Consider the following 19,203-nt stretch of genomic DNA (forward strand, 5'->3'; position numbering starts at 1 on the left):
TCCTTTGTTTCCGGTCTCCAAACCAGACAATTCGTACCGTCTAGTTTTGGATTACCGACACCTTAACACATGTTGCAAAACTTTTGCAGTGCAAAACTCACACAGTGCTGCACTAATGAATAACATAGTGCGCAAAAAATACAAAACAACCTTGGACATCTCCAATGGATTCTTTTGTCAAAACATAGCACCAGAGAGCAGATATTTAACAGCTTTCTCAGTAAATGGCACTCAAAAACAATTCTGTCGGTTAGCCCAGGGGTACAAGAACAGCCCGGGGGTATTCTCAGCGAGAGTAACAGAATTACTACAACTATATGATGATGAAGCATTATCTTATGTCGATGACATTTACTTAACAGATGATGACTTGGAGACTCACTTGAAAAGAGTGAACACCATAATACTTGGTTTCGCTGCAGAGGGTTACAAATTCAACTTCAAAAAGTCCAGAATTGCCCATCTGACGGTCCTATTCTTAGGATATGAGCTATCAAGTGAAGGTAAAAGCCTGGCAGACAATTTCCTAGAGAAATGTGCCGTTATCCAAGCTCCTAAAACACTAAAAAACCTACAGTCAATTTTAGGCTTCCTAAATTTCGGAAGAACATATATTGCAAATTACGCAGAAAGGGTGAAACCCCGATACGATCTAATTAAACCAGACTTTAAAAGATCCAGTTGGACTCAAACACACACAGAAATTTTGAGATCCTTACAAACAGACATGCTAATTAAGACAAAATTAGAAACCCGTGATAATACACGCAACCTTGTGATCCGAGTCATCCCAGGGAGATGCGGATTCACATACCTGACCTCTAATGAGGGAGAAAAGGTACCAATTGCATTCAAATCACACTTGTACACTAAGGCTGAAATGAAATTTAGCCCAACGGAAAAAATTCTTACAGCACCACAGACAGCTATAGCAAAAGAACGAGCCCTGGCACAAGGTAAACGAATAATAATCGTGACACCAATACCAGCCTTAGAGGCGGTAACAAAGGCAAGCATTCCAAATGCTAAAGCACTCCATCCAAGATGGATACAATGGGCTAACTCTCTTGCTGCAACAGACGTGATGTACGAATTTGATCCTTATTTAAAAACACAAGAATTTCTCCAATATGAATTTGAATGTCCTCCGCCAACCGAAATTCTGCCTCTAGATGACTACGGCTGTATAATATATACAGACGGATCAGCACAACCCGCAGTAGGGGGTAAACAAGCTTACAGTGCTGCGTGCGCGATTGTTAAAGGTCGTTGGCACGAAGGGAAATTTAAACCAACCCTCACTAAAACACAATCCCTAGGTGATTGTACAGCTCAGCGAGCTGAATTACTAGCATTCAAGATGGCGCTTGAAAATACCGATCGAGAATTCCCCACGCTCATAGTGTGCGATTCGTATTATTGCGTTCAATCTTATAATGAATACTTGCAGATCTGGCTTCAGAATGGTTTCAAGGATGCGAAAGGTGGCACAATCAAGCATAAAATGCTCTGGGAACAAGTAGCTCTTTTACAAAAAGAACTACCAAAGACTCACGTGATACATACACTGAGTCATCAACGTGATGGCGTTCACGTTGCAGGGAATTAATTGGCTGATGAGGCCGCGAAGGCAGCTGTGCAAACGGCTTCCGTAGCTGCCGTCACCCGGTCAAAAACAAAAATAGACAGCGAAATATTACAAGCTGTCAGCGCTTCAGAAAAGGATTCGATAGAACCACTCCCTAAAGGCTTTCCAGTAAAATACTCATACATAACTGATACAAACAATGTTCCTTTTGCTCGAATCCCTGGAGTGGGGGATAGGGCAATTCCAAACATGGAACATAGGTTAGGACTGATAATAGCGGCACACGAAGGGCTTGCTTCTACCCATGCTGGCGTCTCAGCCACTGTATCATTATTAAAACAGAGATACTGGTGGCCACAAATGAGAAGACAAACAAGGAACTATGTTCTAGCATGTGAAATATGTCAAAAAATGAAAGTATCAACTGTGAGACGTCCAGCACAGACGCCCCTTCTAATCTCGGATAAACCATTAGCCTGTGTTTATCTAGACCACTGCGGTCCCTTACAAAGGGATGGTAACTATAAATATATCTTGGTCGCAGTGGACTCATGCACGAGATTCATATGGATGTGGCCCCAGCGAACGGCTGACGCCAGAACTGTTATAAAAGATTTGCGGGTCTTCATCGGCACATACGCAATTGGCATTCTGCATTCGGACAATGGTCCTGCTTTTAGCTCTCGGGCTTATAAGGAGGCCATGGTCAGCATGGGCGTGCAATTGCGGTACTCTTGTCCATTTCACCCTGAGGGGAACGGAATTGTTGAAAGAAAAAACCGTGACATAAAGCAATCTATAACGGCAAAGGTATTAGGTTCGGGAGCTGGGTGGGTCAAACATCTAATAAGTGTCCAACGTAGTCTAAATAACTTGCCAAGAAATTCTCTGAAGGGATTCAGTCCGTACGAATTATTATTCGGAACTAGGATGTTGATCTCTGACCTTGATAGTCAGACTTCAGTGGTAATAGAAAAAAGCTTTGATGTCAAAGACCGTTTGGCTATTTTGCAGGACTTAAACAAAACAAGAAAAGACCTGAGCAACATACAGTTGAAACAACAGCCAACAACCACTGAAGAATCACCACCTGTCCCAGCAAGACCTGTCTGGATTCCAAAAGTCGGGGATCTAGTCAGGGAGAAGATCGCGGTAAAGAAGGAATTTGGGCCTTCTTACAGAAAAGCAGTTCCTGTATTGTCTGTCAACGGGACAAGATCAGTTGTACTACCGCCACTTGCTGGAAAAAAGGAGAACCGAGTTGTATCCATCGACCTGGTAAAACCACAACATGTGGCCAATAACAAACAGTAGGCCAAGTGGACTCCCAATAAGTAGCAGAACACCAAGGTTTGCTACCAGTACAGAGGTCCTAACAAAGAGGCTCATCACATTCGAAACGCCTAAAGAAGAACAACAAGGACTATGCAACAATGCAATAGAACTAAGACCTCTGAAAACCCAAATAAAAACATTTAGCAGAGACACACCAATCTACAATGAAGTTCCAAGTGAAAATGCAAGAAACAAAAATCTTGAACCAATTGGAACAATTGACAGAACTGCATCTGGTTACTTCATCAACTTCGATGATTCCTCTGAAGGTTTCAGCGAACAAAAGACACAGCCATCATCAAAATCCTTTAAAGACAAAGCTAAGGAACTTTTGAAACAACTGAAAGAAACATATCTGGTTACTCCATGGATTGAATTTTGGGTGGGTTTTGGTGCATTTATCCTCATACTTTGGCTCATCATGGTATTTACCTTGGGACGCTTCATTGAGGGAAAATATGCTAAAATGGACACAGCAAGTCAGAACATCAACTTGGTCCTCAAACCACACACATCTTCACACGTCGAGAAACGAGAACTTTTTTCAGAACTTTCTTCAGCCAACTTCACAGCAATTCCAATACCTGGTGGGGTAGCCTGGGACAACACTGACTATGAAATTTATGGTCCGGTCGAGATCCTGAAATATCCACACCAAATCAAGATCTCCTTGAGTGACTTTGCAAAACCAAACTCATTTGCTGATGATTGGGACTTTGAAAGTATAAACAATATGATGTCTGACTTAGTAATGTCTGCTAAATTTACAAAACATGATTATTTGCAAGGTTCTACAAATTATGATAGTATGTATTGCTATAACCATTATGGTAACCATTTCTTGCATAAATCTGCACAACCTAGAAATGTTTTAAATTATAATCAATGGGAACATTGTGCTACACCTCCAAAAGGGAGCTCTAGAACCGTTCATGACAAATATTCATATTTTTCAGGTTTTAACATAACTAATGCTGAAACATTTTATTACAAATTGTCAAACAAGACAGGGATGAAAACCATGATAACCAACACAAAATTGATATATTCAGATTCATTCTTTGAAAAAATGAATACATTTGGATTTGATTATTGGGACAAAAATGTTGATTTGAAAAGTGTTTGGGGTACAAAAGAATGGCAAGTACAGGGTTTAGAAGCTTTGTTTAGAGCCTGCATGATCCCAGAACAAATGATATTTTTAAATGACACTGTTCAACAAACCACCTGTCTTGGCTTAGCCAAAATCAAAGATTTAAATAACCCGTCTATTCCAAAGCCAACAATGTTTAGCAATAGCTCTGATACAGATGAAGAAATAGACATAAACCATATACTTAACCAAAACAGAACACATCCTGATTGGAAACAATGGTTGATCTGGCCCAGAGATACAAATAACTGTCAAGATAGATTCCTGAATAAAACACAGGGTTTCAAAATGACCAGGCCAGACCCTAGATATCCCCAAAGACATCACCCAGGGATAATAACAACCTACAGTGTGGGCAAATTATGCCTTCAATGGCTACAAACTTCCACACTGCCTGAAATTAAGCAACACCTAACTTTACTTACTGATGGTGCTGACTTGCGTGATTTCATACTGGGACCACGCAAACAGCGTCAAAAGCGTTTCATAGCAGCCTCTGTATATGCAGCATACAATGAGGCCTGGAAGGTTACTCAAATTGAGACAGCAGAAAGAATACGGGAAATTGACCGTATTAATTTGGAAAAATCACTTTCTGTAGTGGACAATGGGTTAATGACTCTGTCCTCCAGAATATTTTCATTGGACAGCATTGTGTCTTCAGCAATCGATATATTATCGCAAGACTTACTGTTATTACAACATGGTCAGTCACAATTGCGTTCTATTGTACAGCTTGGCTGGACGTTACAAAATCTGCGTTCAGGCTATGTGCCTTGGCGTTTAATCAACACAACGTCACTATTCCAAATCTTTAACCTTACTGATAGACAAATCGGTATGGCGCAGAAGGGTGCTGATTATACAATCTTGAGCATTGAAAAACTAGAAAGATTACCGTTGACAATGTCAGAACGACCTGTCAGTGAATGGATAATCCATGGAATAATAAATATTCCAATCTCAACCTTCAGGTTTCAATACTGCCAAAAATATATACAGGCTGGCATGTACGAGAAATTGGGAAAGGGGTACCTTAAAACAACTTGGAACCTGCCCTATTCACATGCATGTGTCAGTAACAAAGGACAGAAAGTGTTTCTTAGTGGCAACAATTGTGCTATGTCACTAAGCGGCACGCTTCTGTGTAACGGTATTAGTTTGCACGGAGCCTGTGAAGGGAATTCATACAACCTTTCATGTCACCAGCAAGGCGCACCTGCAACTGAAATAGAACCATTCTTTCAAAGACTCTATAATGGGAGTTACATTCTTATTGTAGACCGCAGATGTTGTAGTCTTATGCCCGGGACTCCTTATCTCGTCACCACGACGGCGAAGGTCAAGTGCTGTGGACGTTCTTTGTTCCCCAGCTCCTTACCAGACAGGGAGGCAAGGGCATGGCCCGGTTTGAAAATTACTTCTATTCGAATAGACACTTTAAGCAGAATGAAAACAGTGCTTCTTCAGACGCCTACAAGGCTCACGTCATCTAAAGAAACGTATGATCTACAAGTCGCAAGGACGACTGCAGAGATACATACATTATTATCAACTAATTCCCCCGTACATTTCGCGGAAATCCTGAGCGAAATCTTAAATATTTCTGATACCACTGGGGTCTCAAAGGTATTTAAGACAGTATTTTCGATGGCATTAACACCATTCAAAGCCATACTGGGTATTTTTCCAGATTTCGTCCATTCGATTTTTGGCGGACTTCCCCTGATCCTGGGACTAATTGCAGGAATCCTATTCCTAGTCCTTATTTTTCGTTATGGCAACCCATGTCACAGATCAAACTCTCGCGACAATGGAAGATACGATCCTAGCCATTGGATACCGGGACCGGATATCAAAAATCCTGGGACTCTCCCGGCTTAGAGACCTAAACATGACTTGGTTTCTATCATTTCGACCAATGTGGCAAAGGTGTGTTTTACCTGTACTAAGGTGTCTGCTATGCGGAGAAGAATGCGTGTTAGACACCTGTCTGACGCTACAATCGGATGCGCCGGTGGATGCAGATACACTGTTGGTTCCTACCAAGGTTCACGCACTGTGCTGCCCTCAAAGGCTGCCAATTCTGATGACGGCATTCCTGGAATCTTCACCACTACGATTGAAGAGTAGTGAAGTTCAAGATGAAAGCAGCATCGAACAGGTACGACCTTCTGTCAGCAATGCAAATCAGAATGTCAATGGAGACAATCATGCGCACGAATGCATGGTTACCCCTATTTCCGACTTAGTGGAACTTTCCCATGAAGCTGTTGACAGTTTTTTCGAAAGCCTGAATGATATGATGTTCTCTCCGGAACAGAAATAGAGACTTTTGAGTAAACTCGCACACGGCGTTCCCTGAATTCGGCCTTCAACCTTTAAAAATAAAGTCACATGAACAATTACAATCCAGTTCACGGACAGCAACTTTTTTCAGCAAGCCCTTAAAATATTTTTCTATATATTTTTTCCCCGGGACACTGATCTTCTGCTTAAAGTAAGAAACTATTCCTAGAGAACTAAGATTTCTATTTTTAGATACTTTATAGACTTTATATAGACTTTAGCTGCCCGCTGGTATGTTCACAAATATTTTATTATGTGATGAAATGGTCTCGACCTTCCTTTCTGTATAGCTATATTAAGAGCCATTTCATGTGTATTTCTCATATACCAAAAAGCAATAATGCATTACAATGCGTGTTTACTTGTGCATTTAATTCATAGCTTAAGTGCATACAATATATATGACTGCAATTTTTCAGTATATTTGAAAATTTCGAAATGCATTTATGTATTTTGGGGTGGTAAGGTATACACTATACTCTATAGTATGTTGTACTATGTTATACTATGCATAGATTAGTAGATATGACCATAGTTAGCGTGGAGTGGGTGTCGTGTATTTCTATAGGTTCTGAATCGATCCCCCTATTCCTGACCCTATTCTGGTTAAACTACCTAGCTAGTTAACTAACAGTCAGCCCATGAGGCAAGAAATCCCCCATGATGCAGATACCGTTATCTGACGCAGTCACACTACGGCACAGGAACGTGTTATCTGATTAGGTCATAACGCTTGAGATCTAATTAGACAAGCGACATTCCTCCAGCCCCTGATAAGGCATACGACGTTCTCATAACAAATCAAACCTATGACAACCTGGAAAATCCGTGCGGCCATTGTTTTGATTTCACAGAGAACTTTTGCAAAAGAATGTGCTAACGAGCAAGTCGTATGACATCTTTATTGACGTACCTATGTCCATCCTTACGTCAATCTCGGCACCTTTAAGGTATAAATATTGCCGACCTTGCCCTATGCAAACACACGCGTGGTGACAAGACAGAGCAGCCATACTTGCCGAAGCCGAGAGCAGAAGCAGACCCCGCTGGCAGCAGCCCCGCCTTCCTGACGCGCTGAGAGACGCGCTGCTATCTCAAGCCGAGAGACCCAGCACCGGCGCTTCTGGGCAGCCCTCGCAGGCAGCCTGGAATATCGAGAGCAGAGAAAGAGATACCATTCCTCATTCATCCTAAATTCCAGGTACAGAACTGAATAACCCCTCCTAGAGAATTCTTTAGTTATTCACTTGGCAAAAACAAACTTAACTTAAACTGTAACTTTCTATTCCCGCCCACGCATTAGACTTAGGTCAGGTACACGGGGTAGGCGAATTTAGAAACACCAGTTGAGTACGTTTAGTCAAATGTATATGTGTATGTAAATATATTTTAATCATTTTAAACATCATATGGCTCAGAAACCATATCAATGTTTTTACAGTATTATTTTATACTATTGCTTCTAATGTATGCACTTTACTTAACTATAAGTATTGCAATAATATCGATCCATTTCTCTTGTACGAGAAAAGAGACTGATCAATAAATAACATCTTTTATTGAACACGCCCGTCTCTTCCTTTTCTCTACATTCTGATGAGACTAAGAATGCACGTACTGACTGAGTAAAATAATTGCCTTGTGCTCACACGACTCATGAGATTGACTCTTGATTAGGGGAGAGCAAAGTTGTCATGTTCTATGGTTGTCAGAAACTAAATCCCTTCTTGTCTAATCAGGGGAGTTAATTCCTTCCTTGAACATTCGAGAAAGTTTCTAGCGAACTCTGAGCTTAGCTGGCAAACCCAAAAATTAAGTCTAGTATCGACAGTAGTAGACCTAGTTAACGTCTGGTCTAGGCCTTTACTGCTGTAGGTACTATTCCAATGCGCAGAGCCTATTGGGAAAATAGGAGCTACACTACAGCACTTTGTTTACAGGACTCCTTCTTCCCTTTGACAGTGTGGCCAGGGACATCAGACGCACCATAGAAGGTGGAGCCAGCATTGTGGAAGGCAGGCACAGCCTTATTCAGGTCCCAGGTGCTCCCCTCCCCTCACTCTACAAGCAGATGGGTCTATTCAGTCCTGCGCTGACTCACCCGGTCTCCTGGAATCACCCAGCCCCTGTCACTCAAACTCCAGACAAGGAATACACAACCTGCATAGGCAGGCTTGGATAGTTAGGCAGGAAAATACCTACTAAAAGTGGTATTTTCAAACACAGAATATTTAAACCAACTTCACTATAAGATGTATTTTATAATTCTGAGTACAGGCATACTAAACCCGAATTTCTACCTAGTTCCATGAGTCAATTAGGATTATAAGATGTTATAATCAAATGGCCCATTCTGGCCTATGGGGAACAGGTAGCTTTGCAATAGTGAAAAACGAAAATGGCTGTAATTCACTATCAGGTTATGCCACACACATCAGGGCATGTCCTACCTTTTACCTACAATGCATCCTGCCCTTGGGCCTACCTTAGAGGTGACTAATATGCAGAAAAAAGGGAAGGTTTAGGGGCTGGCAAGTGGGTGCACTTGCCAGGAAACATGGCAGTACCAGACTGAACACAGGCTCTGCAATGGCAGGCCTGAGACACACTTTACAGGCTGCTTCTGTGTGTGGCACAACCAGTGCTGCAAGCCCACCAGCAGCATTTGATTTACAAGCCCTGGGCACACGCAGTGCACTGTACCAGAGTCTGACAAGTAAACCAAACCAGCCAATCATGGAGTCACTAATCCATACATCAATTTACCATAGGGAGCACTTGCACTGTGGCACTGAATAGCAGTGGCACAGTGCCCAAAGCATCTATAACCAGCAAAAACATATGAGGCGACAGCAAAAAATGGAAGGGAGACCCACGCCAATAGTGCCAGGTCTAACAATAAGAATAATAATTTTAATAGATTATGAAGCCAGCGGAGACAGTACAATCCTCAGGTACAGGTGCCAGGCCTGAAGGGAGGGAAGAGCAACAGCTGTACGAGAAGAAGTCGCAAATATTCAGTTTAATTATTGTATATGAAAACATGGCAAGTAAGTAAAATGTAAGGAAGATAAAGGCTGCAAGAGTCTCACCAATCAGAGATGCAGATTTCTGGCTTGTGATTATCAAGAAGCTCCTTCCACAATCCTTCTTGCAGCAGGTCAACGATTTGCCACTTCTCACACCAGCTTTAAGAGAAGCACAGGATTTAACTTTAGAGCCTGTATCATCTCATCTTTCTTAATCACTCTCACAACACCCTCAATAACCTTAAACACAACCCCCCAGACTGACTAAACAACCACCTCCTGCTAGAGTGAGATTTGCAATACAGTCTAATTAAAACAGATGAAAATGGCAATATTCTTTCTTATTAATGTATATTAGAAATGTGCCAAACAAGATGACTCTGACGTAAAACATCACATCAACATTCCTTGTGTTCGAATCTAAAAATATGAAACTCCAGAAATAAAAAACATAACCAGGTTAAGAATAAAAGGATCAGTTAATAGGTATCTCTTTAAGACTTTTTAGGCACTGTCTACACTCCTTTCATGACCTAGTAATGACAGAAATATGACATTCCTAAGCCTCCTATAGGATCACTAGTTCAACAAGAACTTTAGTGACAGTAGAATCATTTCTACACTACATCCCTCTTTTACAGAGGTAAGCCACGATTTAAAGAGCCTCTGAAATATGCGGCAGAATAAGAACTGTATCATCGTTTCCTGGGCGATATTAACAGAACAGTGGTGGAGCAAAGAAATGGGCTTAGATAATATGTAGACTTTTACCTTTAGGGATTGCAGATGGAGTAATCCTTGCCCCTGCTTGTTTGTTTGTTGTTATAAAAATATCTGCAGCTTGGGTGCTACCAGTGATTTTATAGATCATTCTGTTGCAAGTACTTAGGAGCACCTTTCCCCTAGCAAAATCTGTATGGCAAAAATTACGAGGGGGCGGGGTTAATAACCTGGTTTTCAAAAGAGGTAACCTTCATCTCGTTTCTAACAGCAGCCAGTGATGTCTCAGTGGTGTATTGCTGTGGGAAGGAGGGTGGAGTGTGAACAATATTTTAACATTTTCTTTGAAATAAATAGCTATGTTAGTTTTCTCAAAACCATACAATTCAGCAACATACATGGATATGGCTATGCCTAAGATGAACAGGACTCTCATGACTCCTTGACAATAACTACAACTGAACATTAGGAATCTGCCCTCTGCTTGTGCCCGTTTTTCACCAACTCTTGCAATATTCTGCATCCAAGACTCAGCTTCAGCATATTTAAAGTCTAGAATGTTTGAGCCTGACACAAGCTCTAGATGTGAGGCAGCATTTTTCTCCTAGGTCACGGTCTTTGTTTTTAGGTTTGTTTGACAGTTTTTGGAAGAGCAGTATTTTCTCAGGTAAGCAGAATCTACTTCAATGGTAGTGCTTGCCATGCAGGCCTGGGTTATCCTTTAAAAGAAACACTCATATTTCTACTAAGCCAACAACTGAACATCCTCTACTGTCCCCAGACGCTTCTTGGAGAGCAGTAATCTATAGGTTAAAAATAAAAGGTATTAAACACAACCCTGCCAAATACAAGAGATTACAAAGTTTATTTTAGCTCCCACGAAGAGAGAAACACAAACTTGCCTAGATGGCATTGAAAAGAGTTCACAATGCCTCCACAATGGGTACATTCACCCCCATCCCCCATCCCCCCCCCACCCAATATCTTTCGGAGAGGTCCATGATGTCAAGTTAAATCAAACTATAAACATGGTAATCTAACGAAGCCAAGTTCAATGGTGATTTCATCAGTAACATTTATTCAGCACAGGTCACATACAACGTACACTACAGAATCACTCGATTGTACCATATCTTAAACAATTCTAGGCTTTAAAATCATTCAAAAAAGAGGTCTCTCAACAGTCCATTTCAGAAATCTAGCCAAAAGAAAAGCAGTTTGAACTGGGCACAGAGGAGAGAGATCCTCTGGTAGCAAAATTGATCTATTCTAATCCACTTTTTGAAGATGGGACCAATCACAGCCTACCCCAAAGAAAGGTGGGGTTTCCCCAAGTGGACAGTTTGATACACTAGTGAGGCATGAAACACACTAGTCCAGACTTAATGAATGCAGCATGACAGACAATATATTCAGGCCAGGTGAATTATGGAGGTCCTACTACCGAAGCACTGCTCTATGTTGGTCAGGGTAAAGGAAGAAAGGGGCAACCAGGCCTCAGAACTATTACTCCAAACACCTTAGCATGTTGAAGCAGCTCCCTAGGAGAGATACCCATCTATAAAGGTCCATGTTTGGTTACTCGTACTTCAGGTCAGAGGCATCACCCATGGCCACAACACAAGCAGGCAAAGCACCTTTCTATCCTTAGGAACAACCATAGCTGTGAACTTGTCCCATGCTTGCTCTTCCATTTCCAGTCTTTTCAAGTCCCTCAACACCTTATTTTGAACACCCAGCAACCCTTGCGGGCTAACTATAAAACAAAACTGAAATCATCACTTATTTGCTGTACAGTCTTGGTTATACCACTTCTTAAGCTTTTCAGGTGGACCTACTCTTCCTGAGGATGACAGAATGTTTCCTACCTCTTGGATAAAAGTTCAATATAGTTCAAGAATTATGTTATGTTCCATGACATCAGGAAGGCATACATCAAGTGCACTTTAATGGACAAATGGTAGATACAGCACTATGTACACTTTAACTTCAAGGTATGGTGTCCATGCAATATTATCGCAAATATTCTGGTAAATGTTAGGGTCAAAGGAATGTGATGTCATTCCACCTACTCATTTTGAACAGTCACATTTATTAACTGGAAAATAAATGAATTCAAAGGTCAGAGGAGCGGGGAAACTAAGATTTCAGTTATTTCATACCCAGGATTAGTCTTAGCACTAGATTACCTATCAGTTCAGGTCATAAATCTTTATTCGAATTCCAAGAATTCATAAAAGCACATCACAATTTTACAATAATATCCTAAAATCCTTATTAAAAACTTTGTGAAATCATGATAAACATCAGACAATTGTAAGGATTACTATAAGAACGAAAAATCTGAGGTTATCCATCATTTTACGGGCTCGGTGGCAATTCTCAGGAATGTGCTAGTGCGAAAGACTATTTCTTCATTGTCCAAAGAAAACAGCATCTGATAAGATTCCCCCAGAGAAAGGGGTCTGTGTTTTTTTTTTTAAAAAGGAGTTAAAAACCATTTTACATATTTTAAGTAATATTTACAAAAAGAGAAAAAGTGCAGATCAGTTTGTGCGCTCACTCCATCGCAGGGACATGGTGTGTTTTCTAGATTTTTCCAGTAACCTAAAGGAAAGCTCAACAAGAATCTTATGGTTCCCGCCCTTAATCGAAATAGGAGGCTTCTTTCCCGGTTTGTCATCGGTAGAGCGAGATATATTGGTAAGGGATACCTATACAGCTCCTTACCCATATAGGTAGAAACTGTAGATTTCTTAGATTCTTTGCTGATCCTGTCTAAGTTATAAAGTGCATAGAGTGCTTTTTTCAAATCGTTCTTGTGGAGTGAGTCGGCTCAGGTTGGGTCTAAAAAGAGGTTACCTTTATCAACACTACATAAGCTCTGATAGACCCCCGAGAGCCAAGGAATATCCATTCCTCTCTCGCACTTAAGGCAATCACTTATGATTTCTTGCATCAGAGTGGCGGATTTATTCCTCCAAACTGAGAGCCAAAATAGCGCTGGTCGAGCGCTAATGAAATCACAGATAAAATGTAGATGAAGTTCCTTATGGCAAATATAGTCAGAGGTGGAGATCGGTACACCCAGCAGCTTTCTACAAAAATAATTTTCTTCCTGTTGGATGCACAGATTTTTCACCAAACCCCATATCTCAGCTCCATACGTGGCCACTGGAACACATTGCAATTTAAAAACCCTTAAAATAGCTTCAATAGCACCTGTTTGCTTCGACGAGGGAGAATTAAATTGGATTGATGGCCTTTGAGAACTTGCTCGTGGAGTGGGCCATATGCCCAGTCCACGAGCCGTTCGCAGCAAAGACCATCCCCAGATATGGAAAGGTACGGGTGGAAATGAATCTGTTGTTTCCCACTAATATAGAATTGAGCTGGCGTTTCCCTGGTCCGCATGACATAATGAAAGATTTTTTAAAGTTCACGAGTAAGTCCAGACCGTCCATGTACTTCACAAAATGTTTAACCAGAATACGCAGAGAATTTGGTGTGCGGCCCATAAGGACCGCATCATCTGCGTAAAGAAGTACCGGTAGCGATTTGCCGTTCATTTTCGGGACGTTTGGAGTTGACTGTTTCAGGGAATTGCTCACCCCATTGATATAAATAATAAAGAGCAGGGGTGCTAAAAAGCACCCCTGTCTGACTCCCCTTCCTACCCTATGCACCAGAAACCTCCCCAACCATGCCGATCCTGACTTGTGCTTTAAGATCTGTGTGTAAAAATGCCAAGAAATGTACCAGGGATTCCTCCAATCCATAGTCCAACAGAATAGACCAAAGTTTAGACCTATTGACTAAATCAAAAGCGGACGATAGATCCATAAACGCTAAATAAACAGGGGAAGATCGGGCGAAATTATATTTGCCGATAACCAAATTAAGGTTTAAACACTGTTCTATTGTGCCGACCTTACTTCTAAAACCCATTTGACACGGGTCTAACATACCTCTTTCCTCTGTCCAGTCAAGACCCTATTATATATTACTCGACCCAAGATCTTCAATGTATTGTCAAGCAGGGAAATTGGTCTATAGTTAATTGGATCTGATCTATCCCTTTTTTTTTATAAATTGGGACGATGAAACTCGTGGCCCAGGAATCAGGCATGGGGGCTTGGGGTAAACTGTTAAAAACATTCAAAAGAAGTGGGGCCCAGAATTCTGGTTTCCACTTTATTATATCTATGGGCAACCCGTCAGAGCCAGGGGCCTTATTGCCAAGGCTCTGTGCAATCGCCTCTTCTACCGACAGCGTAATCTGTAGGCAGCAAAGATGACCCTGCACATAATAATCTGAGCCGTGTAGTGGTGTGGCATAGATTTTAGAAAAATTATTTTCCCATGAATTGCTGGAAATAGTGCAGCTAACTGGTGTTAGTTGTTGGCCCATATTGCGCAAGACCCTAACTGCGGAACAGAATGAATTACCATTCTTTCCCCCAGCTGAGTCCGCTAGCACTTCCCAACGTTCACCCAAGAAAATACCCTTCTGCTCTCTCATTGCAATTTTGTACATCTTTCTTGCTGTCCTTACGTCTGCGGGGCACCTAGGTTTAGAGGTTAGGGCCTTGCGTAGGTTCTTATTAGCCTCTGAGCAATTATGATCGAACCATCTGACAGGAGGGATCTAATTGCAGAGCAAAGTTTAGTGAAATCCTCAATTACCCTTAGATGGTTACTTTTAGATGATAGGCATGAGGTAATTAGGTGTGAATGCCCTCTTATCAGGGTCTCAACTATTTTGCCACTATCAACCCCCCTCCACTTCAATCTTAATTTGTCTGTTGAGGGGGTGACGTCCCTAGACCCATGAAAGATGGTATACATGGGCGGGATGCTAGTCTTAGTACCACTGTCAGGGGGTTATGATCCCAAAAATCTGTTGCCTGAACCTCAGCAGTTATTAAGCGATCAGCAAGGCAAGGAGAAACAAAGATAAAATCAATAGTTGACAAACAATCCCTTCCTCTAAATGTCGGTGCCTGCTAATTTATGGGAGGTTGGACCAAATCCATTACATTGGTAAGGATATGCTCACTAAGAAAAGTGTCTAGTTCCGATCCCCTTCGCACAGCTGGGTCTGCATGTAATATATCCATACCCTGAAATTCCGTCGGGACTTTAGCATTAAAATCCCCCCTAAAAGGATCCCAATACAATCGTCTGCACCTTGGTGTGTGTCTAAATTTGAGATAATTTTAAAAAGCTCAATAAAATTCCTATTTGGGACAGAATAGAAATAATTATTGTAAAAATTATTTAGGTAGAAAGGGACCCGTCTTTTGTATTCCAATATTTGAATATTTGGACTATTAGTTGGTATCTCCTTGATACTCCCTCCAGAGGCTATACTGATCCCAATGAATAAACCCCCGGATGCGCGACCAAAGTCGGGCTTGGATGCTGTTAGACTAAAACAATGGAACCCTTCTATATGCAAATCATGTGTGGCCCGTGTTTCCTGGAGCATTATGATGTCTTGGCCAGATATTATATGCAACCAGTCTATATCAGCTAGCCTGGGCTCAAGGCCTGCAACATTCCAACTCAAAATATTGAGATCAGAATCGTTTTTACTTCTCTTGGGTTTGTAGGGAGTCTTAGATGTTTCAGCATTGGTAGCCGACACGGGTCCTATGCCACCCTCTACCTGTAACTGGCGGCCAACTAAAGCAGCTAGGTGCCTAGTTATTGGTTCCTGTGCTACTTGCACTTTCGCTGTAATAGTTGATCGAAGAACTGATGTGTCCCTTGATACGTTTCCCTCACATTCATTAGCACTAACCAACCTATCTGATGGTTAGTCCTGTGCGTCTAGGTCTGAAAAGGCCTGACCAAAACGGTTATAGGTCGGGACATTATATTCATACCTCCCCTGGGTGTGGGAAATGGCCGGATAGTTACGTCTATGTACAGGTAAGGTCGGGGGGTTACGGTAGAAAAAACCCAGGGGTAGGATGTGAATCCCCTCCCTGCCCATTTGCGTTGTCCCTGCTCTTTCTAAGATTGTTTTTACGAGGTCAGGGGACCCAAAGTTCAAAACTATGCAGTCGCCCCTACTAGTTTTATTCGATTTCCCTACCAATGATCCCTGCGAATGATGTTGAACTCCTGAAACAGGTAGCTACGCAGCCCAGTTTTAGTGTCCAGCAGGTGAAGTGCCCTATTTCTTAAAATAGTCCAATGTTCCTCAGAGTTAGGTGCTGTATGTGGTACATTTGAAAGCACAACGGTATAGGGTGTGGACTCAGGAGGTAAATTAAAGTGTCCCTTACCATGTGCGGTGGCTAGGCCACCCCTGTTCAAACCCTTGTAGATTCCCCCGGGTGTTACTACTTCCCCGGCGGGATTAGTTTGTACTGATTGAACATTGGCAGTGTTTAGTGTGGGGGCCTGTGTACCTACATTAGTGATGACATCATTGGCTATTGGGGGCTGATTTAAATCACAAGCCAGACGTGTTCCTAGATCACCCTGAACTATTGTGCCTCCATTCGATAGTTGAGTAACTAGGGAAATTAGTTTTTGCTCAATGCTACTTAAACAGGTGTCAATGTCTACAAGTTTGTTTAGCAAGGGCTTTAGCAACACCATTAACTTTCCCTCCAATTTGGCCAGTATACCATCTTCCAAATCAACTTGGGAGTGTACAGTGGGACATTAGCTTCTAGGGGCGCTTGGACTGATAGGGCTAAGAACAGCTACCTCTTCTGAGGGGCCTCTCTTACCGTGAACAGAACCTTTTGTTTTTGCCACTTTACTAGTTTGTTGCGCGGTAAGAGGTACACCCCCGCCTTTCTTTTCCTTGCAGCAACCGGGACCGTACCCCCCCCCTAAATTTTGACTGCGATTGTCGTGTCAATCGAGTCACAATCGGGGGAGGTGATAGTGCTGTAGCAGTTGATTCTATAACTATCAAAGGCGGCTCTTCGGAGATTGCTATCAAAGGCTCAGGGACCAGTTCGGGCGTACTGTCTGAGTTATGTTCAACCGGACTAACTAAATTAAGAAGGGGCCCGCCTGTGGTGGCTTCCATGGAAACTCCGCGTGTATCCAGGGAAGGTCTTCTTTGCGTGAGTTCTGCCCCAATAAGGAAGGCATCGAGGGTACCCACAACCCCTTGTCCCCCTGCCCCTTTGCGAGTGCCCTTACTCACACTCACACTAAAAGCAATTGGTACAATCCAGAACTAAAACAGTAGGGTGCACGCTGCGTTAATGTAGAGTTCAAAGAGTCAATAACCAAGTTCGTAAGCAGAAGGGCGAGTGTTCCGATGTAAAGGGGGGTGGCCCTCCCCTGCCTCCTCCTGGCATCGATGGGCGCGGACGGGCCCGCCCTTGGCCCGGGCTCGCCCGCACGCGTCCCGCGCCGAGTGAGGGCTCCAGTGGTTTTGAGCACCTCCCGGCGCTCCCAGTGACGCGCTAATCCAGCGCCCAGGAGAGTTCTGGGTAATGTAGTCCCGGTACCAGCGCGCCCTGATGACAGCAAGTGTGGCAAAAGCGGCAGTGCCACGTTAGCAGCGTCGGTCCCTTTGTGCGCTACAACAATTTCCTTTAGGGCAGCAACAACAGGTCCCGTGTTTGGCAGCAGGTAAGAAGTGCAACAGCGCGTTCCTATCAGTTTAGCTACCTCAATCTGGTGGTGTAGGCACCTAAATATGAACTGCCCCAAACGCTGTCTTTCAATTTATCCTAACCCTCAGCATCTACATTAAAATGACAATGTACTATCTTTGAGGAGGCTACTCACAGCTCAGGTTCAGACCTAGATCTTTCAGAAAGGCTCCCATTTCTCATTTCAAACAAGAGACCCTTTGTGTGAGAGAAGGGGTACGGGGGACAAGGAGCTAGTCAAAAGCGACCCTACGGGGGACCCGTTGGGTATTGCAGCGCCGGCCCAACAAGGAGCACAGCCCAATGTTGAAGCATGACACCCTCTAGGGCAGCCGTCTTCAATCTGTGGGGCGCGACCCCCAGGGGGGCCATGGACTCCTGAGAATGGTGCCTAACTTCTGCCTAGAATACAAAATGTGCTTTTCAAAGCCAACGACAAAGACAACGGCCCAGACCCTTTATTCCGAGTTTTAGCTGAAGTTAATCGAGTCTCATGCGCTGTCAAAGGAAGAGGCCTGGTAAAACAATCCTTCAAGCAAGTCTTCATGCCAGGGTGCCTGCTTGCCTGAATGACACGCAAATGCGCTAGGAGTTAATCTGCAGATGTAAAGTGTACTTGGTAATGATTCAGGCTTTAATTGCTTGAATCACTCCAAGCATTGTATGGCAAAGATGTGTTTTTTTGCATGGTGGTGCAAAGAATTAACAACTGAGATGTGAAGTGCATGCTTTTAACCATAAGAACAAAATGTACTTACCAGTAAACTGTGGTTCTCCAGTATTGGTGTCTTTCATAGATTCACATGCTTGAATATTTCCCGTCGTCGAAGTGGGAGTCCCACGGTACATAACATAGCAATGTAGCCATAACACAAGCATATATACATAGAGAAAGCAAAACCATAGAGTTTTCCATAGATAGACAACATATCTCTCTCTCTCTTGAAATCTTTATTTCGACAAAAGGTTGTCGTAAAAGAGCACAGCAATAAAACAGTTAAGATGATACACTAAAATGTTTAAAAAACAAGCAATAAAATATAATTTCATAACGATATATGATTGAAGTACATAACAATTGTTCCTCGTGCCCTGCTAATTCTAGTACCAGCCCCAAAAGAGTTCAGTTATGTGCCTTCTATGTCCTATTTATAGGCTAGCCACAAGTGCCCTTCAGATATTCCACATCGCTGCTATAAACTTTGTGACAGCGAAAACCACAACCGGAGAAAGATCCGACTATAAAATTCTATACACCCAAGTTTTTACAGATTGGGATGATCCACCTTCGTCTCGGGTTTGAGTAAGCAGGACAAAAGAAAACAACATGAACCTCGTTTTCTAAAACTGCAGTACACCCTGGGCAGTTCTTCGGCGATAGTGCGGACCAATCAG

General features: G+C 42.5%; 1 protein-coding gene across 2 annotated transcripts in view; it reads right to left on the reverse strand.

Annotated features, from left to right (window-relative positions):
- The window catches only part of FBXO27 (F-box protein 27), a 282,101-nt gene that overhangs the window by 77,333 nt on the left and 185,565 nt on the right, over positions 1-19,203 (reverse strand). For both annotated transcript variants that reach the window (XM_078661312.1, XM_078661313.1), the window contains one exon: positions 9,518-9,613. In XM_078661312.1, the coding sequence (XP_078517438.1) occupies positions 9,518-9,613 (96 nt within the window). The remainder of the gene's footprint in view (positions 1-9,517; positions 9,614-19,203) is intronic.

Source organism: Lissotriton helveticus, chromosome 9 (genome assembly GCF_964261635.1).
Source record: "Lissotriton helveticus chromosome 9, aLisHel1.1, whole genome shotgun sequence".
Classification (NCBI taxonomy): domain Eukaryota; kingdom Metazoa; phylum Chordata; class Amphibia; order Caudata; family Salamandridae; genus Lissotriton; species Lissotriton helveticus.